Raw genomic sequence first — 26,475 nt, 5'->3', positions numbered from 1 at the left:
TAGTATTCTGTAGTTAAAGTAATTCGTAGGGTTTCCTTAGGGTTCTACTTACGTTTGGTTTATTATTTTCATCTATAGTGTTTAGTTTTTAAGTAGTTCATCTTGTTCGAGAGCCCCATTTTGGCCCCAATTTAGGTTATTTAGGTTATATTATTGTAAATCCCTGTAGTTCTAATTTTCTAGAATTTGTATACTTGCTTGCTTTGAGTATTCTTAGTATTCTCTCGCTTGAGTATTCTCTATCAGTATTCTCCTAAAATTATTGGTCTCTTTGGGCAAAAACAATGAAGATAATTTTAAATATTTCGAAACTGTTCAATCGGGTTTTAAAAAGGATGCGCTTCGTGACAATTCATTCACTTTTAATTGTTTAGTCAGTTTTTTACCTTGGAAACGATTAAACGACAGTCAAGGCGAGTTAGGTTAGTGCTTTTGACGTTGACAATAAAAGTGTGTTCCCGAATTTCGTTACAATTGGTGTCAGAAGTAAAGGATGTTTGGAAGCTCATTTTAGTGGATGCCTTTAACAAGAAATCAGACCAAGATGGAGACCGAGAAATTGATGGACCTGCTATTAAGGAAGTTTGAAGAGCAAAAAGTAAAACAAGAAGAACGAGACCGTAAACAGAAGGAAGAACAAGAAGAACGAGACCGTAAACAGAAGGAAGAACAAGAAGAACGAGACCGCAAACAGGAAGAACGAGAACGCAAACAAGAAGAGCGAGACAAGAAACAGGAAGATTTACTAAAGACGATTAAATCTGACCTGAAGAAGGAAAATGAAGACCTGATAAGGACCATGAAAGATGACCTAAAGAAAGAAAATGAAGACCTGATTCGAACCATGAAAGATGACTTACTTAATTTAAAAGATAATCTTAAAAAAGAGCAGGAGGAATGAGACAGAAAATAAGAGGAACGAGTTTTACAACTTAAAGAAGATCTGGAGAAGAATCAGAAATAATTAATGATTGACTACCTTCGAAGCAACGGTAGAAGAAGAATTGGGGCAAGTACAAAAAAAGATCCAAGAACTAGAGATGCAAGTAAAACGGACTCCTCTTCATCCCGATCCTGGAATGCAAACAATGATGAAAGTAAAGCCACCAAAATTTGACGGCAAAGAAGCATGGAGTACCTATTTGAATCAATTTAAGGCCGCTGCTAGGGGAAATCGCTGGGATAACAAGGAAAAGGCAGTCAATTTTAAGCTAAGCCTTAGAGGAGAAGCTACAGAAATATTAAGAATGGTGCCATCTGAGTATCAGCTCAATTTCGACGTACTGGTGCGTACCTTAGAGATGAGATACGGTGAAGCCCATCTACAACAAGTGTACCAGGCTCAATTGAAATCTAGAAGACAACAACCCGAGGAGGGACTCCAACAGTTTGAGGCCGATGTTACTCGATTAGTAAATCTGGCTACCCTTCAGCCCCAACAGAGTTCCGAGAACAAATTTCTATAAATTGTTTTATTGACGGAGTTCGAGATCCAGATACTAACCACGCTCTAAGGATGGCTCATCATAAAAATATATCAGAAGCTTTGGCCCATGGACTAGAGTATGAGGCAGCTTTTCAAGCAACTAGAAGGCAAACACGAATAAGACAAATCAACAGAAGGCAAACAGAACTTCGGAAAGTGATCTCGAAGACCGCCTAAAGAAGATTGAATCATTATTAGCGAGGAAACCTAAAAGACCAGAAGTTGTGGGTAAAACGTTATCAAAACCAGAAAGAAACTATTGTGTCACCAGACGAGAGCTATTGGCAGCAGTAAAAGCTATTGAACATTTCCATAAATATTTGTATGGTCAACGATTTATCCTTAGAACCGACCATGCTTCGTTAAAATGGCTGTTTCAGTTTAAAAACCCCGAAGGACAAATAGCAAGGTGGCTTCAACGATTACAATACTATGACTTTACAATAGAACATAAGAAAGGCGCATATCACCAAAATGCCGATGCCTTATCGAGAAGACCCTGTATTGAAACATGTCAACATTGTTTTAAAAAGGAATCAAAACAGCATCCAGAGATATTTACTTGTAATCGTATTGGTCTTCACAGTTCTAAAGAGTGGGATGTAGCTAGTTTAATCCAAGATCAGTGTGATGACCCAGTATTTGGTCTTATTTACGAACTGAAATCTCGAGAAATTTCAAAACCAGAATGGAAAGACATTTCTGACAAATCTTCAGAACTTAAAGCTTATTGGTCTCAATGGAATTCATTGGTTATAAAAGATGGATTGTTAAAAAGAGTCTGGGAGAGCGTAGATGGAAAAGAAAAGACATATCTGACAGTCCTTCCTCGAAAACGAATTCCGGAAGTTCTTGAAGCTGTTCATGGCGGTGTCAGCGGAGGACATTTTGGAGTTAGTAAGACCTTGGCAAAAGTGAGAGAATGGTTTTACTGGCTGAACAGTCATCAAGATATTGAACACTGGTGCCGACAGTGTGAGCAGTGTTCGTCAAGCAAGGGCCCAAGAACCCGGAAAAGAGGAAAGATGATGCAGTATCTTGTTGGTGCACCCTTTGAACGAATTGCCATAGACGTAGCAGGACCCTTTCCTACTAGTAGCTCCGGAAACCGATATGCTCTTGTTGCTATGGATTACTTTAGTAAGTGGCCCGAGGTTTATCCGATTCCAAACCAAGAAGCAACGACAGTAGCTGAAGTGCTGTTCCAGTAATGGATTTGTCGATTTGGTGTACCCAGAGAGATACATTCAGACCAAGGAAGGAACTTTGAGTCACAAATATTCCAACAAGTATGCCGGTTGCTAGGAATCAATAAGACCCGTACAACCCCACTACACCCTCAGTCTGATGGAATGGTTGAAAGATTTAACCGCACATTTGAAACCTATTTGAGGATGGTGGTAAACTGTAAGCAAACCGACTGGGATACCTGTATACAACCATTCCTATTGGCATATCGTTCTTCTATCCAGAAGTCAACTGGAAAAAGCCCGGCAAAAGTTGTCTACGGTGATGAACTTCGTTTACATTATTACTGGAAGACCCCAAAAGTCTGAAACCCTTGAGGAGTACGTCGACCATTTACAAAAGCGTTTACAAATTGTTCACGAACAAGCACGGGACCATACTAACATAATGAAATCACGTTATGACATAAAGGCAAATTCTACCGGTTTTAATCCTGGGGATAAAGACTGGTTATACAATCCACGGAGGGCGAAGGGCAAGTCACCAAAGCTCCAGAAGGATTGGGAAGGTCCATTCAATGTGGTCACCAGAATCAACGACGTGGTGTACCGTATCCAGCGACATCCGACAACGAAGATGAAAATTGTAAACATCGTCCGGCTAGCGCCCTATCATGGCTCAGGTGGTCCAACACCCACTCAAAGACAGGGCCTTGGTGCTTGACGCGTGACGTCATCGATGTGGGCCACCGATTTTTAAAAACCAAGGGATTTCCTATGCTAATATATCAATATTTGGCTTATTTTAAAAAATGCTAGGAATAGAATAGAGTTCAGGAAACATTCAAAGGTATGTTTTAGTTCTGGTTGAATGTCAGGTTAAATATTATTGTGTAATATTAAATGCAGACTCCCAACTCCCCTACATCTGCGCCAAAATTCAACATATGTATTTAGGTATTTATAATAATTTTTTTATACCATCAAGTAGTAAAAAATGTTATTATATACACATAAATACATATATTGAACTATTCCACACCTTGTCATAATTAAGAAAATTTAAAGAAAACTGTCATAATCAGGAATGTCATATTAATTAGAATCATTTAAAGTAAATCAATTGGATAAAGAACTAAATTAATTACCTAGGACCTACATAGTCTTTAGATTCAAATATATATTTTATATGTTTTTTTGTAAGTAGACTATTTAAAGTTAAAATTAACTTGATAAAGAACTATTATATTTTAACTAGTAGTGTTAGTGGCTGGTATATTATATATATAGCCTACTTCGTTAGGGTATCCAGTTTTCTTTTTTTACTTGATCATTATTCTTAGTGCAATAATTTTTTAAAAGTGTATTGGATATACTTTTAATAATTATCTTTAAAACATCTATTGCATTATGACTAGTGCATCCATCAAAATGTAATACATGTTTTTGTGCAATAGAATATTTTAAAATTAACTGACACATGAACTGTCTTTTGTTATAGGTTTGTAAAAATATGTCCTCAAATTCATTTATTAATCTGTTAAAAATTATGTAAGTCAAAGATACAATATTTACAACTTGGTCTTGGGAATATAACAGTCCTCCACGATTTAATTTATTAATTAGGTCAAAATTGTCTTCAACGATAAATTGCTCATTATATACCAGTTTTCCTTTACAGCTGTCACATTTTAGCTTTTTGACTGTAACATAGCAACAATAACCATAAATATGTAATTAATGGCAATATGTCCTCGATGCTCTGAAAATGATCATCATTTACTGAAATTTGGGACAACAAGGTTTGAATTTGGGAAAAGTCTTCTGGAGAGGAATAATTATCATCTAGGTCATAATCGGGAAGCTCATAGAACTTATTAATTTTAATAGGGCCAAAACTGCGAGACTGAAGTGTTAATATAGATTGAATTCTAAGTCTCTTTTCTGTCTCATACAACTGTCGTACAGAGATGTGATAATGACAGCAGTCCATAAACAGTATTGCTGAAAGCAGTTCTTGTTTGTCAAGTAAGAGTTTTAGAAAAATTACTAGGTTGCCAAGTATCAAGCCAGCTTAATAATTTTTCTAAGAATTCAATCTTGGGATCTATGTCAATATCAGTGAGTGTTTTTTAACAATTGGTTCTTGAAATATGTCTCGTTTATGACCCCACCCAACAACCCTCCGCAATATTGAAGATATTGGGTCACAAACACGAAATTGAAACTAATAGTATAGATTATAGAAGTCAAAACTATTGTACTACTTGAATATCAATCTGTACCTTTCCTTTGCAGTTGTAAATCGAACACACATTTCATTTTATTTATGTCATTTGATGGTTTAACATGATCAAGAATAGTATTGCCAAGGGTATTGGTAGCAGTATTTGGATTTAAGTCACAGTCGGGGTTGTCATTATTGGTAACATTTTCCTCCAAAGGCAGGGTAATAATAGTAAGGTCTATTGCTTCAAGTATTGCATATAAATCATCTAAACTATGGGAAGTATATGGAGTTTTAAATTTTGATATTAAAACACAAACTGGCTCGCTATATAAAAAAGTTTCAAAAGTCAGCCATGGTTTTAGTAATTCTATTGTAAAAATTTTACCTGTGTTGGAATCTTGAACTTAATATGTATAATAAAACGTATAATAAAGTACTCTTTATTATACTACCTTCAAGAAAATGAGCTTCACATACGTTTTTGTTGTTTGTGGGCTCAAAGTCATCTCTGTGTATGGCTTTTACCCATTTTCCCCTTAGATTTAGGTATATCATTAGGAAAACCGAAGACATGCACTTTAGGTCTGTTTTTATAGTTTCCGTTACAACCCGGAACACAACACATTTGAGGCATAAGACACTCTGGTATAAACTACAAGCCGAACTAGGAGAAAAACATTAAATTAAACACGAACTAAAGTATTAAAGTCTGATATAAACAAATAAAACCGCCACCGAGAACCGGTTTTTCCGAGGATTTTTCTAGTCCGAAATTACGATCTTGCGATTTAAAGGTACGCGAAGAGTTTACATAAATATAACATACACGTTTCGCGGAAATAAACAGTTCCGATTTTAGAAAAAAACACAAAAATGGGCTAATGTTTACTGCGGATCTCGTCAGAAATACCGGCAACCACAGAACATAAATATAAACAACCTAACCTCTCGTTTCATCAGGTCGCACAACTAGTAGATGCGCCATTGTCAGATTTATATAGAAAGAACTCCTATTGGCACGTAACAAGGTATTAGATAAATGATAAAATTTGAAAAAATGGAAGTTTAAATTATAAAAAGAAAAATAAGGATGCACTCTTTTTTTTTTTTAACTAAATTGTAAAGTAAGAGCAGTTAAAGATATAGATTTAAATATTTTAAGATAGTAATAGATCATCCTAACGTTCACGGCAATCTGCAAAGTCTGGCAGCGTTGCAGACAGCCTTCCGTGGACGAACACCGGCAGCGTCAACAGCTGAATTCACGCGAAAATCAACCCGAAGTGCATGGCCCAAACGTGTGACGTCACGAGCAAAATTTTTTGGAGCGCTTTGTCCTTTTGTAGAGGTGTTATTGGGTGGTCCCATGTTTGATCAGGACGATCAAACTTGAGAGGGGAGCAGTATTATGAAAATGTAAATACGTTAATTATTCTGCTAGTTTTTGTACAATTTTATTAGTATTCTGTAGTTAAAGTAATTCGTAGGGTTTCTTTAGGGTTCTACTTACGTTTGGTTTATTATTTTCATCTATAGTGTTTAGTTTTTAAGTAGTTCATATTGTTCGAGAGCCCCATTTTGGTCCCAATTTAGGTTATTTAGGTTATATTATTGTAAATCCCTGTAGTTCTAATTTTCTAGAATTTGTATACTTGCTTGCTTTGACTGTCAGTATTCTCCTAAAATTATTGGTCTCTTCGGGCAAAAACAATGAAGATAATTCTAAATATTTCAGAACTGTTTTATCGGCTTTTAAAAAGGATGCGCTTCGTGACAATTCATTCAGTTTTAATTGTTTAGTCAGTTTTTTACCTTGGAAACAATTAAACGACAGTCAAGGCGAGTTAGGTTAGTGCTTTTGACGTTGACAATAAAAGTGTGTTCCCGAATTTCGTTACAATATAATTAATTAGAAAGTAAGATTTAATTATTTACATTATATTATCAAAATATGCTATGTCTGGTCAATGTTCATTGTTTAATTTTTCAGACACTTTCTTGATAAACGTACAATCTCTAAAATAAAAACTCTATGCAGCAAAGTTAAAAAACATTAAAAAAATAAATATCTTGCTAGTATATAACTTGGCCAACCCTTTGGCCAAAGTCAGTAACCTATGGCATATTACAATGTTCAACATGTACTAAATCAAATTAAAAAAAAATTACCTTTCAGTGCGGTTGCTTACATACAGGGTGTTCATTTGAAAACTTCCCACCACGGATTTATCGAAAACCACTGTTTAAAAAAAAAACACCGAAATACGTCAAAAGGTTTGTCAAAGGGGGACAACTTTTTAACCTAAAATTACTTCACCCCCTTTCACCCTCTGCCCCCCGGGGTCATCCCCTTAAAAATTTTAAATTGCAAGGGGTATCGAGTAATATCTTGTTTTGACGTTTGATTTTTTTAAATCGGTCGATTCGTTTTTGGGAAAATTAGAAAAATCTTTGTTAATTTGTTCAGATAAAAAACAAAAACATGAAAATATCAGTTTTTGTAAGTTTAGATTAGAAGAGTTTAGCTGGGAAGCTAAATACAAGAAAAAGAATAAAGTTTTGTAGCTGATGCTCTTTCTCGCATTAAGATTAATGCCCATGAAAAACCAAAATCCAAAATCCCCAATATGATAAAAACGACGATGTAGCATTTCACTTATGTAATAATACCCATGAAGAGCCACTGCCCCTTTTAGAACTGACCAGCCAGTTTGCAAAATAAATATGACTCCATATAAAAAAATGTTTATCAAGGAGGCTTGTTGTCAGTCAAACCGTCAAAGCCTTACATATTTCTCATTTCAAACTACCAATTTTTAACTATTATTGACTTCTTTTCAATATATGCCTAAGCATATTATATAATATTATTTTGCGCATCATAATGTTTCAAAACGAATAGTTGCTAACCAAGGTAGAGAATTTTAAAGCCGCCTCTTTGAAGAATTGTGTCAGCTTTTTATATAAATATCCCTTACACAACCTCCGGTATAGCTAAAACGTATAACTAATAAATATTGACAAATATTAAACAAGTCTTAAGATAAATATTTAATTGGAATTGATTAAAATATTACATTTGGGTTTGATATAATTTATAATATCTAAATACATAGGTCATAATGTATATTTATTATTCTTTCTTGCTACATAATACAATAGAGCGACTTTCTAACATATTATGGTTCTTTAAAGCATAATAAATACTCCATCCTCCAATTTTATTACATTTAGTCCTCCCACTAAGATTCGACAACCTTTGATAATTGCTAGTTTTTCCTAAGTATTTTTTCAACATTCTTCACAGACAAGGTCTAAAAAATCCAAACTACCATGGAACTACCATGAAACTACCAGCCCATGGACCAGACGTATAGAAGCTAGGCGACTCTACATGTTATAATATGCATCGGGTATTATTTAGGCATCCATCTATCAGTAATCCCATTTTGGCACGTCCCATGTGATTATACTTTATAACTTTGGATTGTTAGTAATTTATACATGAAAGATAGGGTGCTAGCAAACTTTTTTCAGAATATTGGTTGATTTTCCTGAAATTTTTAGAAATAAAAGGCCCCAACGAAAATCAGTCCTGAAAGTTTGCTTTTTGAAACAATGAGTAGCTTCTTAAAAAACTTCAAATTCAATACAGACTTCCGTTCTGCAAGAAACCAAACTGTTTGCTTTAGAAAAATATGGGTAAGGAAGATTAACTGTTGATTAGCACAGCTTACCTTTTTGTTAAGAAATTTTAAAAAATCGTTTTACGAAACAAATTTTCAAACTCAAATAAAAAATATTCACTTTTTCAGTTTTTTGGTGTTTTTTAATATACAAAACTTAAATTTGTTTGTCATCTTAAAGCATTATTTTTTAAGTTTAAAAGAACCTATAAAGCATGTACGTAGATAATGTGTATTGCAAATTAACTTCGCACTGAATTTATTAAAATCCTCACTATTTGCTAACAGAAGACAGAAATATTTTTTCTTTTTCCAATTTAAAACTGAAGAGGCATTTTAGATACAAAATGTTGCGTCTAAGAACTTTTTGACCCATAAGAAGGAGGTTTAATATCTTTTTAAAATCATAGTGACACGGCCTCATATTTTAACAAAATTTGGCAGTAAAATGAGGTTTTTAGTACCGTAGAAAGGTCGTACAAGCTTGGTCCTTAAGCTTTCGATGTTTGTAAAAATATTGTCTTTAGATATTGGGATACGTTTTTTCTTAAATATAGATGGAAAGTGCGATAGAGTGATTTTAAAAAAGTCCTTCGTTTGCGACCCTATTTCCTAAAAAAAGAAATCATCACCAAATACTATCAAAAAAAGTATACAAACCTTTAAATAAAAATTTTAATTTACAGAAAATTACGCACTTACGTAATAATTCCTGATGGGTGGCTCTCCTTACAGTCTGAAAGTTACATTTTTCATTGGTGATTATTGTGGCTTAATAAATATTATTTTTAACTGAGAAAAAAAATTCAAGTAATATCAGATTTGGGGAGCGGGGAGGCCGACCGTTGTTGACTGTTCATTGATCATAAAACATATTTTTTTATCTAATTACTGACTAAATCCAAGTCCATTATTTAGTTAATTTCAAAATTGTGCTTAAATACTACATTTTTATGATAACGTACACCTATAAATTAAACGACATGTTTTATAATTAGAAAAATTGAAAACTATTTTTACTCACAATTTAAATTGCCTTTATAAAATTCAAAGGTCATGAGGTTGTAATTTTTTAAGGTTGTTGTGCCTTATTGTTGCCACATTGAATGAAGCGTAAAATGTAGGTAAAATATTTACTTCTATTGCGTTCTATTATTTATAAGCGTCATTTTTTCCTAGATTATACTTTAATATACGGCTTGTTACAAATTCCTAGCTCACTATTGGGATCTCGGTAAATATAAAAGGTAAGAAGATTAAATTTAGGGATAAGTTGCGCATTTTTGAGCCTAAAATTGTGCCACTTAAAAATGTGTATAAAAAATATTTAAATTTATATTTCTTATTGGGGCGCTATTGGACCACCCCTTTTGCACGTGGAAATAATGTTTCGAAGAATCAACGATTTCTTAAGATGCGTGGCATAATATATATGTCTATATATCGTAATAATTATAACAATTTTGAATTTTGTCAGTGTGTTTTAATTGGCATGGTGCAGACTTGGCTCACCCTAAAATCAGTTTCGCGTTTATATTATACTGTAGTTCTTGTTATTATTCCATTTATTATATATTGTTCATGTTTTGTTTTATTTACTTTCGTCTGAACTTTTGAAGAATAAAAATGTCATTTTGGCAGCCTTTTGATACTAGTGATAATGAATCAAATAGTTGTGGTAAATATTTTTAGGCATTTTATAGTGTGTTAGTTTATGGTCGATACCAATTATATTTTAAGAAAGTATCAATTTCTTAACGTGTCATTTTCGACCTAAATATATTTTAAACCTGAATTACAATTTTTAAATACAGTATACGTTAAAAGATATATTGTTAATATTTGCTTATTAAAAAAAATACAGTACTGTTTTTTAAGATAAAAATTGAAGGTTAAATAGTAGACATTAAAACTAATGAGTTACTTATTTTATTGGGTATTATGTCACTTATATTACATATCAATTTAGAAAATACTATTTCATACGCTGACATATTGAAAAGAAGAAGAAAATAGACTTATTCACATATTTAAAAGAAAAAAAAATTAAATTTGAAAAAATATGATACTTATCTTTTCTAATTTTTCGTCTGCACCCTGCATAAAATTTGTTCTTAATCTGCAAATAGTCACAATACTTTTTTATAATTTGACGTTTGATTGATAGTATGATAAACTGTAAAATATAAATTTTACATAGGTGAAACCTGTAGACCATTTTCACAAAGAATTAATAAACATAAATACTAGTAAAGTATATTCATGGAGCAGCGGCAACTGAGATAAACAAATGCACGCACGATACACGATGCCAACGCGTGATCAACGGGTCATCGTCAGGTGGCCAGGGCCGTACTCCGCAGGGAGGCATATTTGAATTTAAATTATTAAATTATATTTAAATTGAAAATGAAAACCATAAATTAAATGTAATTATTTTAGTACTTGGTAATTAGCTAAATTTTTTATATGATTTTGAGATTAATGTATTTTTTTTTAAATTCAGAATTAAGTAATAATTTTTTTTAATTAAGATTTTTTTTGTTTTTCGAGGTATTTGCTGGCCTTAAAGCCTTGAAAAACGATTGCAATGCCCGCAATCAGCCACATCTCAAGAATTAAGTTAAGAGAATATTTTTATGATATGAAAAATATGTTATAATTTTTTTAATTTTCTTAATTACCTAGGCAGTTTTTAATGACTAAAAACAAATTTCAGTAGACTGGTTCACTAAGAGTAATGAAGTTATAGCATATACTCAATTCCGCTTAACAATGAAATTTTATTGTTCAGCGGGAATTTTTTGGCTTATCGCAATCAAATATCAGCGAAGGCAATTATAACAATATTCTATTGTATATAGCACGGCCGCGACATACTTTTATAACCGTGTTACAACAAACCACCCACAATTTTTTCGAATTTATTTGCAACCTTGCTCAATTTAATTTAATTTTTTTGACAATTTTTGTAATAATTAAAAGAAAAACTGTGTAAAAAATATGTGTCATTAAATCTAACTATGACTTTTGTGCGACTTAATAAATATTTTTGTTGGTCCCAGGAAAACGAGCACAGAAATTTTCAGTTCCGTACTCAGTAAAAGGTTAAATTTTTAGGCTGGTATTTTGGGCGACCATATTACTGGGTCATTTTTCATTAATGGTACTTTGAATGTCAAACAATACCTTAAATTGCTACAAAACTAAGTTCTTCCTGCCGTTTTCTCTTCCCTGATAAAGACCTGGGATCAGTCTATTTTCAACAAGATGGCTGTCCTGCTCATAATGTGGTTATAATTTTACGTCAAACTCTTTTGGAAGTAAGAAACAAAACCTTTTGTCTAGTTTAAGATGGTATTTTTAAGCATTTAACTTTTATTTAAATAAGAACAACGCTTTAATTTTCAATATGCAATGCAAAGAATAAAAAAATTATAATTACAAATCTATGCGGGTTTTACACATTAATTTCTGCATTAAAAAAATATTATACCAATGCCGCGTAATAGATTTTTTTTAGTTTTTTTAAGTTTTGCCGCAAAAGATTCAGCCTCCACCGACGTTAGCCGCTTACTAAAATAAAATTTACACACATTACTTAATACACTGAGAAAAATAATCAAAAATTTAGGGCTGAAACGTACTACATACACTAGAAAAAAAACGGTCGTCTTTTAATAAAAGTGACGAGAAATATGTATTATTTTTTTTAGAACTAAATCAGTCCAAATATTATTTATTTATTATTTATGTTAATTATGTTTAATTATAATTAAAAACAAAAAAAGTAGGTTTAGTTTGCAATAGTAAAACTTGATTTGAATTACATTAATTAGATACATTCTACGGCTCAAGCGGAGATTGACATAGCTATTATGTACATGTACAAGCGAGTTTTATGACCGTATTCTGTATATGTATACCTAGAACATAAGTATAATAACAATAGAGTTAAATCATACAGGATTAGAAGTAAAACAATGTTCTGTTAGTAAAAGGAAATAGTTTATTTTTTTACAATAATTATTAATTACATAAGTAGAAAATATATTTTATATTACGGGAACTTACCTATATGATACATTTAGCAAATGAGAGAGGCCATTTACCTAGCTACTTTATTATTTTATTTTTAATTTTCCAATAAGAGTTTGTTTACCTTTCTTTTTGAATTTCAAATCTCTATTATTATACTTTAATATATAAAATATTTTCATCCTTATAAATAATTTGTTTAAATAGGTTTTAGGAAAATAGAAGGGAGGGTTGTAAAACTCAACATTTTTAAATAATTTATAGAATTTATTAGAAACTCCTTTTCCGTGGCACGATTTATAAAATTTTTGCTAAATGAACTTTTTAATTTATAAATGAAATTAATAAATTTGATTTTGTCAACTTCCAAATGTGCTTTTTGCGTATCAAATGATTTAAAATGAATGTGGTGAATTAAAGTAAATTTTTAGTTTTTTAGATCTTGCCCTTTTTCCAAAAGTTTTGCAATTATCACAAGTGAATTTCAAAGGTTTTTTTTAAATAAATATCCACAAATGTAACTAAATACATTATTAGTTATTACTTTTTTTCTAGTATAATTATAATTTTGGCTATATCGGTAGGATCCTTAATAAAAACATCAGTTACGTTCATTGATTTCAAGTCATCAAAATTGACTGAATGAATTATTGAATCAAAATCTTCCTCACAATTCATATTATTTGAGTGAAAATAATTCTGGTAAAAAATTTGCGGAATGCTTTTTTAAATTGTATGGGTGTAGGATTAACACTATTACTACTTTGTTGTTGAACTGATCCAAAAAAAAATTCTGAAAACCAAAAGAATCAAACAATCAGTATTGATTCTTTTGGTTTTCAAACACATAAAATTGGCCATGGACAGTTTTTCCCACATTTTTAACACTGTTAATTGTTATAATCCAACACTTATGAAATTTAATTCTATTAGTTATGTCTTGGCCATCTTCCTTTATGATTTTTTTTTTGAAATTGTAAAAGTAGTAATTGTAGAATTCTTTTTAAAATTTATTCGGATGCCTCAAAGAAAATTTATTTAGACTGTCACAGGCTACTGAGTGACTTAAAACTTGGGCGGCCAAGCTTACTTTCATTTTTTCAAAACCTGTAAGATTGAAGTGCGAATCTGTAAGCTTAAGTGTACTCCTATAAAATTTAATACTATCCTCATCATAGAAAGTTTTGATAAAGGACCAAGAAGTTTTCTTATTATCGAAATAAAATAAATTTGTCTTGTTTCGTGTTGCTTTTATTAAGTGACAAGCGTCAAAAATATAGACCAATTTTTTGCCATACACCTCAAATTCTCAATTGTCTACTGATACCTCTAATAGTTGTGACAATTTTATAAAATTTGTACCCATGTCACTTGCAATACCTTCAATGATTAAACATAAGATCTTTTTTTAAAACAATTTGTCATACTAGAAAGCAGTTTTTCCGCTTTTAATTGAGACCCAATTAAAAACTAAACAATTGGTTACCTCCAAACAGAATAAAGGGCTCGTGCTATAACAGCTAATGCATTACCACATATAACACCATCCCTTCCTTTAGCACCTAGGTCTTCAAAACCTATAATTTTATCATGGTCTGTGTCAAAATATAAGGGTAACTTTATAGACAAAATTTTATTGTCTATAAACAAAATACAGCGTCTGTATTGCTGCAGCTTTGTCTTTATTTTAATATCTAAGGCTAATTGAAGCTCATAAATTAACAGTCCAGGATTGCAAACAATTATTTGTGTCATTCCTTGTACGCTGGTTAAATTTAGAACTCGACGAACGGTTTTTAAAAAACATTTATTAATGCAAAAGGGCCTTTATTAATACAAAAGACTAGGTAAACAAAAATATGAACAGCGACGGTATTAGCCAAGGCTTTGACACAATATTAATGTTGACAATACATTACCAGCGATTTCTTAAATATAAAAATAGTCCTAAGCTAATCATTTTATAATGTAATATAAACAATTAATTATGGTTTGAAGATATTTGTCTCCTCCACCCTCAGTTCTGTCAACGTCCTCGTTGACAAGTCTCTGCAGAATTCTCAAAGAGATGGCTTTCTTTCTTCCTTGTTTTTGCCAATGGTAGATGATCAATACTAAGCAGCATAAAAGGATGGTTGATATTGTCGTAACAACATAATTGGGCATTGGAACATGTTGTGCTAGATCATGCAAATGTATTGGTTTGATGATATCTTCTTGGATTTTCTTAGAATTTTGAAAATGTCTAATTTCTAAATTGATTGAAATATTGGTCTTGGAATTATGGCTGAAACATTGTTGATAGCTAATGAGTATTTGTGTTGATTAATTATTACGTCACATTGACTTTGAATAAGGTTGCAGTCTTGGAGTATAATCTTCTGAAACTGGAAGCAATGTTCATAAACTGTTTCAGTGCTTTTTGTACAAAATAGGAGTGCATTCCTATAAGTTAAGGTAGATACCTTAAAATTGTTTAGAACAGTGGCATAATGAGAATTTTTGGGTAAAATACATCCATTGGCAATTGGTCCAGAGCAGATCCATTGTGAGTTGGCTTCTTCGCATTAGCTATACCATAGTTCATTGTAATAGTATTTACAATGAACTTATTAATTTTGATTCATTATTTGGCACAGAATAAGCTAATTCTAAATTACATAAATTTTATTCAAATATGGGTATCTTAATTGCTAGAATTGCCATTTTATTTAAAATTAAATGGGCGGTTTTACAGATTAAGGTTATTTCCGATAAATGCTTGATTGGCCATAGTGCATTTTTAGGATAGTGAACTTATAAGTATTGCCATATTTCATTGATTGGTTTTAAGGTTAAAATTTCGAGATCTAAAGTTTCTAAGTGTCCAAAGGATAAAATACGTAATATTTTTTCTAAAAATTGATTTAAGTTGGTAATCTGAATATATTGACTTTGCAGATTTAACATTAAATTAGACTGGGTATTTGATTTAGAAATTTCGTTACGTATGTTTTTCGAGTTTTCGTTAATTGTGTGAATATTATTTTTAAGCTCTTGCATTATATTTCCTGCGAATGAACTAAGGTCGTTGATTTTGTGCATAGACTCAAGCTGATTAAATTTCAATATTTGCAAATTCTGGGTAATAACCTCTTAGTCGTTGTTATCTAAGTTTCCTGTAATGAACTTGATACCACTTCCTAGGTAGTTTATTAAACCTCGTTTTTCGATTTTCGATTTTGCATATTATTTAAGATATTTTCGTCAAATACATTTAACTTTGCGAAAGTGTCATATGTATCATTTAATGCTTTAGAAGTCAAATAAAATTGTTATTTAAATAAAATACTATTTTGATTATTTACAGAGGGTTGCATAATTAATAAATTGGTAAATAATTGAGATAACAAATACTTAAAGCTACTTATATTAAAGGGTATATATGTAGCATGATATTGACTTATTTATTACTAAAGAGAAAGCAACTTCTTCTATATAATATCCATTATTGTGGAGTTTGTGCACCTGAAGTGCTTGGCAAGGGCTGGTTTGATTGAGTAGGGCCAGGATCAGGGTCGGGATTAGGTGGCCGTAAAGGTATAGATTTAGAAGTCCTATATAGATATAAGTCTTTTGATTTTTCTAAGATGAGTAGATATTGGTCTTTTCTTAGCGGTACCTGTTATTTTATTTTTGTCTATTTGAGATACTTTTAGTTGTAAGCTGTTTCATAAATTTGTTCGTGGAATGGTAGTAACTCCTTTTTTCGTCTATCATTATATTGCTCAAATAAGGTTAGGTCGTTATCGAAGTTCGGTTCGTTTACGTAAGGGCCATATAATATGGAAAAAGGCGAACGACCTGTTGTTAAGTGAATACTTTGATTGAAGACAGCGGAAGTCATGAGGTTTTGAGGGTTTCATCGGGATTTTGCATTTTCAGAATTGTTAGTTTTTCTAAAAGGGGTAGAATGCAATCTTTCTACAGGACTGTTGGAGGAAGAATTTTCTGGAGTAGTGTAATGAACTTCTATACAGAAAAGTTGACAGAATTCTTTGAATAAATTATTTTGAAATGTCTTACCCTGGTCTGTGACGATTTTTAAGGGAGTGTTATGATGTGAGAAGTAATGACGTAGTTTGCTTAAAATAGTAAGGGCGTTTTTATCAGTTATATAATAGGCTTGAGCATATTTTGAGAATGAATCTATTATTTTTAGAAACTGACAATTTAAAAACTGGAAAATGTCTAAGTGAAGTGTTTTAAATGGTTTTTCAGAGAGCAAGGGTCATTCGTAAACAATTTTGTAAGGGTGTCTTTCATATTTATTTTGGAGGCATGTGTCACATGAATTAATAGAATTAGTTATCGAATCCCATAGTTTAGGCCAATAATATTTTTGTTTAATATGGTCATATGTTTCTGTTATACCGTTATGGTTACTTTTGTGAGAATTGGTTAAAATTTCATTTTGTTGAGTCTTGTCAGTTACGTCAAGAACGTAAGTGCTGGCAAAAACTAGTTTTACGGTTGTATTTAGATTAGAAAATACTTGTCTTCGAAACTCGAGCTTTAATTCGTCATTTTTAATAAATATAGTAAAGGTAACATCTGGTTTAATTATGTCCTTCATAATTTTTAAAATTTGTTGTTCCTGATTTTCTTTTGAAATTTTTACAAAATGGTGGTTTTTATTAAAAGGTTTAGTGTAGATGAGTTTAAATTTATCGCCGTAGTAGATGACAAGACGATTTGTTGCATAATTAAGGGGTAATTCTGATAATAGGATATTCTTTCCTTCTTTATCATTATTGGAATGTGCAGTGACGTCAGAATCATCGTCGTTTGCGACGGGGTTAACAGGGTTTGAGATGTTTTGGGCTGGAGCGTTTTCTTTGTATCTTTCAATAAAGACAAAGTCGGCTAAGTCAAAATCGGATAAGTTGACAACTGTATTGTCGGCATTTAGGACATTAGACTGTGAATCGGCATCGTTTGTTTCAAGAGTGTTAAGATTAATGCGGGAGAGGGCATCTGCTACTAGATTCTCTTTTTAATAGTGAATTTCGAAATTGTATTCCTTTAGTTTTCCAACGAATTATTCGGGAGTTGGGTTCTCTGATTTTTGAAAGCCAAACTAGAGGATTATGGTCAGTTTCAATCAGGAATTTTTGGCCATGTAAGTATGGATGAAAATGTTTAGTTGAGTCCACTATTGCGAGAAGTTCTTTCTCTATAGTTGAGTAGTTTAGAGTTCTTAAAAAGGACGCAATTGGGTGGTCATTTTGCGATTTTGCACGCTGCCTATGGCTATGTTGGAGGCGTCGGTGGTGAGACTAAAGGGTTTTGTGAAATCAGGGTATTGGAAGATAGGGGAATTGGATATGTTTTCATTTTGAAAAGTCATTTTTATACTCTAAATTTTCTATATCAATTTAAGTATTTTTTCGTAGACATCTCGTTAGAGGAAAGGAAAGGAAATTCTGACTTATCAGGCTGTATTTTGAGATTAACTTTCCTTACTTTTTTAAATATCTGACGTATATGATCTATGTGTTCAGATGGGAAAAAATGACTATGTCATCCATGTAGATAAAACAAAATTTGTATGAGTAATCACGGAAAACTTCATTTGTAAAACTTCTTCATATGTTGGAACGTGGCGGGTGCATTTTTGAGGCCGAAGGGCATTCTGAGGTATTCATAATGACAATTGTTGACGGTAAAGGCCGTTTTTTCGATAGAATCAGTATCCATTTCATTTTACAGTTAGGGTGGTGAAGTACGTGCATTTTCCGAGATTATCTAATATTTCATCAATTCGGGGAAGGGGCCATTTTTCTTCTATTGTCTCGTTGTTAAGGGATGTATACTTAATCACAATCCTATGTTTCTGGATGCCTGAAGTATCGGGCTTTTACGGGACTATGCACACGGGTACGGAATACGTAGATATTGAAAGCCTAATTACTTTGTTCTGAATCTGAGATTGTATCTCAATATTCATCAGAGAGGGATGTCGAAAGGATTTTAGATAAATAGGTCTGTCTGTTTTAGTTCGAATTTTATGTTTGGTTTGACTAGTAAAACTGAGGTCACATCCTTCGTGATACATTATGTCTTTGTATTCATGACATAAGGGTAAAATGTTTGATTTTTGGAGAGGGGTTAAGCGATAGAAATGTTTTCAGGGTTACATTTTTCTAAAATTGGATATGATGGGTCTAGTATATCGAATTGATGTTGGAGGATGACTTTCCTCCTTTGATGAAAATTTACGTGGACGGTAGGCGTGGGGAATAGTGCAAAAGCCATTTTCAACTTTTACTAAACTGTCAGGTATAATATGATTTTTTATGTCAAACGATGGCAAAATAGCGACACCATTTTCGAAATTTACTGGTATTTTTTAAAAGTTATTATTAAAGTTGTGTACCGGATGCAAGAGGGGTTTATTGTAAGCCAAAGAGAAGAGTATTATTATGTTTTATGACTTAGGGGTTTTGAATAAAAAGTAAAATCTGTATTGTTGTGACGAATTCATAATGAGTTACTTATGTTATTGGGTATTACGTGCCAATAAAATAAGTAACTTATTAAGGGTTTTGCTTTTATAATCTAGCAAGACTTTTAAGTTTTTAAGATCTTTTGATCCTATTAAGACATCGAAATCGTTATGCCACTTTAATACTCTCATTTTATATACATTTTTTATACCTAGCTCTTCTAGCAAGGAAATTTTTAAATATTTGGTTTCTTTATAAGTGTTCTTGCATGCGGTTACTTCGAGAGGTTCGATAAATATTTTGTCAAAATATTTGTTTGCAATTTTAGGAGATATGATAGCGTCAGAGGCACAGGAGTCAATTAAAATTGTCAATTGCTTTTGTGGTAAATAAAAGTATGGGAGCTCAATTTGTTGTGCTACGTTATTTAAATTGATGGTAGATCTGGGCCTAGTTTCGGAAAATTTAAAAAATTATCAATTTCGAAATTTTAGGATTCGTTATGGTGGGATCAAAAGAGGTTTCTTCATATTGGAGGTTTGGCTCGTAATATTTAAAATAATGTTGGGGTGAATAATCGGTATAATGTTCAGACTGGTTATCTTCGACATAAGGTACATCGGGATAAGAGTTAGCGTTGGTCTTAATGGAAGTCTCAAACTCTTGGGACACAAAATTTCGGGAGCCTGATGATTGGAAAAAGTTTGGTTGTCGAAAAGGTATTCTTTGTTGATACTGCCTAGAGGATCCAGTTATGGAGATTGACATTGGAGTAGGGGGGTCTAATTTAGGTTTATTATGATTTTGGGAAGCAAAGACATTAGTTGGTTTTCCAACAACTTGAGCACTGGTCGGATAATGTCTTTGAACTGGTCTAGGTCGTATTTGTATGGGCTGACTGGAAAATTGTTGCTGGGCGAATGTCATGGGAGATTGATTCTGAGGTAGTAATCTTACGGGACTTTAAAAGCTATTTTGTTTTACATAGGAATTATGGTTATTATTACTATTAGAAAATTAGTTATTATGACCATTAGACAGAATTTACCATATTATAGTTAATTACATGCGTATATGCTTCATCAAGTGTATTAGGGCGTTGTAACATTAACATCGTTTTTAATGTCTGAGGCGAATTAGCTGTCAGAACTAAAACCGACGTTTTTTCCATTTGATTAATTAAGATTAATTTCGCATTTACATCTGATACTTCACAATGTAGTTTAGAAAAAAGTCTTTGTACAAAGGATTTGAGTCTATCTACAAATTGTAATATGCTTTAATTTTTATTGATCTTAAAGTATTGTAATTGTTGGTGTAAAATTACGGCTAATCTAAACTTAGGAATTGAAGGCCATGAATCTAAATCTGGTCTAGAAAGTAAAAAGTCTCGAGCATTGTCAATTAACTTTGACTTAATGGCTGCTAAAATAATTTTATTTTGTTCAATACCATCATTTGTAAAATATAATTGGTAAAACTCTCTATGGATATTATAAAACTTTCCAAATGGTTTTGAATTCCAGAGAAGGTTGGTAAGAGAGAAGTGTGGAATCTTATGTTTTCCATTCTAATATTTAAATTAGGCTTGGATAAATTAGAATCTAAAGTTAAGTTATCTAATTGGTTAGTTATGCTATCTAAATTATTTTGATCGGAAATATTTTGACTACTTAAATTAGAAATGTAAAAATTTTCGTTTTCAACTACTAATTCTAAAGATGCCCTATTTCCTATTAATATGTTTTTTAATTTTTGCGACGAATATGGACTAGATATTAAATAATGGCAATTCAAATAAAAACTTACAGTACAATTAAGGGATGACCCATAGAGCTTGCACAGTAGAGGTTCACAACCAAAGGAGTCCCTATAAAGGCGGGAAGGCAGCACTTGGATCAGCTGGGTCCCTGACAACACGGTAGGCGGCTTAGCAGTTTCTCGGGCTTGGTCTTCTCCAAAATAATCGCAGTACCAATGGTTGCGGTACTTGGAGTTCGTCGATGTCTTCAGATTCTTGATGGATAGTGCACTAAGATTTGACAATCACTTTTACACAACGGTACACCAATAAAGGGTAAAATTGCACTATCTTGTTCGCAGCGCCAGCTAAATTCAAAAATCGACGAATGGTTTTTTAAAAAACATTTATTGTTACGAAAGGGCCTTAAAACTAGGTGACCAAAATCCGACCTTAAAATTTATTCGTATTTAAAATTTTATTATTCCGGATTTTTATGATTAGTTATATAAAGCAGAAATTCAGGATAGTTGACAGCAAGATAATATTTAATTTAAAGTTAAGATTTAAGTACGTAAAATTAGTCTAACCAAAAATTTTAATTTAATAAGTTTAGTTTTTAGCACCATCAGTGGAGTATTTATAATAAGTGATGAGAGGTGGTACAAATTACGTAGGTCCATTTTTTCTGTGGATTAAGGCATTAAAGATGTACTTTTTGACACAAAAGGGTAAAACGTTTATTATTGTGTTTTTTATTTAATTTATACATATTATTATAATTACTTACTCATGAAAAGCCCATCTCTCTATTTAGTACCAACATATTTTGATAAAAAGTAATTATGTAGTCAGAAAAGTGGAAGTATATTTTTACAAAATAAACTTACATTAAAAATCATCTAGCTATCTTTATCTTATGCATGTAAAAGACACAAGTTTTACTTATAAAAAAAAACTTTACATCCTGAATATAATATTTATTAATTCGCTTTCCTCATATTTAGTTATTGTGCATAATAGAAGAGATTAGATGAAAATTAACAAAAATAAATGCTTCTACTAAAAACTAAAAATGTTATACAAAGCACTACATTTTAAGTATAGCGGATCCTAAAACTACAGCGAGGATACTAAATACTTTTATAAATTTAGCTACTCTTTTGAATCTGGCGCAAAGAGTTAATAATACAATTTTTTGAACTCTGTTTTTTTGCCTTTGTTCCTTTCTTCCATTAAGGAATGAAAAAGTTTCTATGTTGCCGCTAGGGATTCCAACTTCATCTCGCACTGAAGCATATGGAGCATACTAAAACAGATTTAAAAAGTGTACAGGAGTAGCAAACATAATTTTTAAATTTAATTAATAATAATCAATGTACAATATTTTTATTTTAAATAATTACAACTCAGATGTAAAATAGCCTTTTTTCTTGTGAATTATGAAAGAAGTAGTCTTGCCTTTCTGGGACAGGACAAGTGTGGCACTAATTAAACTTGTTTTTTTTAGTGTCTCTGTAAGACAAATCATGGACAAAAAACTGTAAAAAACTAAATTTTAAAAAACTTGTTTTCCTTATAATAACAGTGTTTATCTTACCATAGCAAAAAAGGTTTTTTCCCAGAGAATGTAGGAAGAGGCAAACTATATTGTGACGCTAAAGGATAGCAGGAGCAGTAAGCTGTAAAAATCAAAATTCTAAACTTATTTAATTAATTAAAAATATGGTTTTCCTACAATGGCAAAACGGGACTTCCTCCCAGAGAATGGAAATCATACGCCAATCATAAAATCATAATCATAATCATAAAATCATACCAGCTTTCAGCTAAATAATATATGGATATTTCTTCCTCTCAAAATTTTTTCATTTTCTCCTAATATTCTATACACCACCTGACAATTCCATTACAGCAGCTCTTTTGTTAACCATCTTAAGCTTACATCCAAGTTTTATCAGGTATCTCCGCAAGGTTGAGACTGAGAAATGTTTGCTACTTTTCGATAAGGAGTCCTTAAACATCTCTATGGACAGACCCTCATTGTTTCTGTATTTAGAATACACACCTTCCCTTAGGAATTTGGCAATATCCGTGTCAAGTCCCTTTAATTGTCCTGCATCTTTCCTTTTTTCTGTCTTTAATCCGTTTTTTTACAAAATAGCATATTTTACTATAGGGAACCCCTATTAAAAACGCTGTTTTTTGCAAAGCACTACTATCATCTGTGAACTGAGGATCATTCCTTAGATTGTTATTGACCTTTAGATAAATCTATTTGGCGTCTGTACTTAAACAATTACGTTTCAAAACTGCCTAATTTTCCCCTATAGCTGTTACTTCCCTTGCTTCTTTTTCTTCCTCAACACTAGAAAATAAACTATCAGAACTATGTAAGTCTAAATCACTGTCCAGATCAATCTTATTGTTTTCCTTACAAATGTTTTTTTTCTTGTGCGCCCACGGTCTCCATAAGCCCGCACAAATACTTTCCCCTTCATATGCCAAATTTTCCTGCCTATTTTCCCAGGGTCGAAATATTTTAAGGTCTTTAGGTATAATCCCAAAACAAACCATAATATCCACCAATAAAAAAAAACACACTTTCATGCAGTCAAAGTTGCAACAAATTTAGACAAATACAGGGCAAATTCTAAATTCTCCACTTTTATAAATGTGTAAAAAGCAAAACCGGCAAAATCTCTCAACCTCTACCAACTATTAAAGGTGATAGACCCATCCTTAAAGATCTCTTTAAAAACACGAGGAAAGTAATACAAAAACAGCCCAAAAATTTATTTGGGTACGGTCCCGTAATCCTCAAAATTAGTACGATAGAGAGAGATACATATCACTTGCACAGCCTAAAGTAGGAATCGCCAAAACGCAGGTATTTTGTCTTTGTTGAATAGACTGGCTAAAAAGAGGTGAGAAGTCTGTGAGTGCTGGAAGTGCTTAAAATATTTTGTAAGATGCTTGGATTTTAGTTCGCGACCAATTTTATTTTATTATTTTCTTTCTAAAAATGGACATTTTTGAAAAAAAAAATTAAAAAAATTGTAAAACATGGGGTTCTAAGTTTATTTAAAATGATTTCATAGATAAACTATATAAAATTTTACCATTTAAACATCTATATCATGCGACAGTAAATACGACATAGATGCACGGACTAGTTAGTGCGGCATCTGCGACACATCAAAAATTCTAATAATTAAAATAAAAAGATTTTTTTATCTCTTCTGTAGAAACATCTTGCCTGCTAGGAACTTTATATGTGTAAAAATCCATTGGGCAATCTGTATTTATAATGGTATAAATATTTCATGTTAAACACGCAAACCACAAAACTTCCCTTGGTTACCACTAGAATGGCACCACCGTCGCATCACTCGCTGGGCAACGAACTGAACGGACTTCACTCTGGGAGGAATTAATTATTACTGTAAACTTGTCGAGTCATATTGTATATTTCTGAATAAATTTGTTTCGGATGACTACGAAACAATGCATCGAATTCCACCATCTTATAGGAGAAGCTCCCCAATGGTTTAGGTAATAAAAGGTTTCTGAAGACGATGGTCTAGTCTTTAATTACGGTGTTAGTTTCCAAAAAAGATTGATTTTGGAATGAGGTTTGAGAAAACAGCAGAATTTAAGTCGAATAATTTTCCCGCATAAGATGAAAGCTACGCAAGAAGTAAATTTTCATATTTACATCGTTTAAATAAAAGCTTTACCGATATCTCGTTAATCAGCATAATTTCCAGGGGTATTAAGTGTGACAGACTCGTCAAATTGAAAGAAAGCCGAATAACAATAAGCGTTATTTTGTTGCGGGCGTCGCGGCCACTTAAAGCGAAATTGTATTTATTCTCAAATAACTCAGTCTTTAATAGTTAAAGACAAAAAAATAAATTAAACCGAGAATTGCGGATTCTGTAAAAATCCGGGTCATTCTGAAAATAACTGTTTCACAAAACAACATAGTTAGGATCGAACAGAAAAGCCGATTAAATTTATAACCTTCACGAGTTATTCGGATTGTGTGACAGTTATTGTCGGAGGAATCCCTGCTAACGCTTTAATAAATACTAGCTTCGTACAGATATTTTAGATAGAGATTTTTTTAGTCTTAGGCATGAACCATGCGGACAAATGATGTTATATTGCAAAGAACCAGCTTTGCTTAGGAAAATAAACGTGAATCCTCATCAAATTCAGCAGTTATTTCTAAATTCTAGTCCCTTTTTAGCATGTGTATTTCCTGTTCCACAGTTTCAACTAGTGAACTAAAAATCCTCTTGGAAACCGACATTCCAATAAGATATCGTTCTTATCGCTTTTCATATTTTGAAAGACAAAAGTTTCGGTAAATATCTGATGAGTTGTTTAAAAAGGCATAATTCAGCTTTCGTGTTCTCCTTATGCATGTTCTATCCTATTGGTGACAAAAAAATATGGCTCTTTAAGAATGTGTGGATTTTCGAACACTAAATTATATTATTGTAGAAAACAGATTCCTTTTAGTGCAAAATAGATGACCACATTGACATGGAGCCTGTCAATGTGGTCAGAAATGGTTTAATTCCTTCGATATGGCGCTCGGATTCAGTCAAGTGTAAGTCTATCTTAATGACGTCCTGATTTTGTCATCTGACTTAAATAATCTATTTTGTGTTTTCGAGCAAACATTTTCATTATTACAGAACAGTAATTTCCAAATAAATTTAAAAAAGTGTAAATTTTTTCAAACACAAATCGAATTTTTGGGCTGTTTAATTTCTGAAAAAGGTGTACAAACAAGTCCTTATAAAGCTGAGGCACTATTTATATGTATCATTTATATGTCCGTCAGTTTTAAGTGTTAACTGGGTAATTTCGTAAATTTGTTAAAAACTATTTCTTAAACCTATTTTTAGGTAACAACCTCTTTAACCTAAATTTGTTAATTCTTTTTCAGACTTGTTGAAAATCGCCATTATCTTTGAATGGACTGACGAAAGGTAAGAAATTCTTCTCGAACTTATTGCTTTATTGTCAACTTATCCTATTTTATGTTTATTAATTCGAAAGTTATGTACGGAACCAAACACAGATGCAATTCACATCGGTTACGGCGCAGTGTAATTTCAAAAACATGGTACTAGGCTTAATCCCATAGCATATTTTAGCCGTTTAACTCAAGGCTACATCCAAGTATCATTCATAGGAACATAATAATGATAAATAACAAAAATACTTGTTTCGATGTCCTCTACCATTTCAACAATCTAATTTAAATTATTAAAATATAACAAAAATGAGTAACATCTTTAAAAATTCACTAAAATTATTTCTAATTATTTTCTTCTAAAATAGTATATAAATGCAGTGATGCTGGCGTACTTACCTAAATCTGATTTTAAAACAATAACTTTTTTCTGATTTTGCTTCTGTAATCTGCTCAACACTAAGTAAGTTTGATTTCCAGCAGGAGTATCAATTAGGTCAAATTGTGACAGCTTCATGTCCTCAGCTATTGCCACCTGCCTAGCAGAGTTCCATGTATAAATAACATCTTTGTTTGTATATCCAACTAAAAAGAAGAAAATAAAATGTCTACGTTGTTTTAAACGA

At 32.1% G+C, this 26,475-nt stretch overlaps 1 protein-coding gene across 5 annotated transcripts in view; it reads right to left on the bottom strand.

The window, feature by feature from the left end:
• Window positions 1–26,475, bottom strand: part of LOC126738054 (gamma-aminobutyric acid receptor alpha-like) — a 332,395-nt gene that overhangs the window by 57,146 nt on the left and 248,774 nt on the right. For all 5 annotated transcript variants that reach the window (XM_050443226.1, XM_050443225.1, XM_050443228.1 and 2 more), the window contains one exon: window positions 26,249–26,434. In XM_050443226.1, the coding sequence (XP_050299183.1) occupies window positions 26,249–26,434 (186 nt within the window). The remainder of the gene's footprint in view (window positions 1–26,248; window positions 26,435–26,475) is intronic.

Source organism: Anthonomus grandis, chromosome 6 (genome assembly GCF_022605725.1).
Source record: "Anthonomus grandis grandis chromosome 6, icAntGran1.3, whole genome shotgun sequence".
In the NCBI taxonomy this organism is placed as follows: Eukaryota; Metazoa; Arthropoda; class Insecta; order Coleoptera; family Curculionidae; genus Anthonomus; species Anthonomus grandis.
The sequence above is the reverse complement of the archived record's forward strand: the minus strand, read 5'-3'. Positions and strand labels throughout refer to the sequence as shown.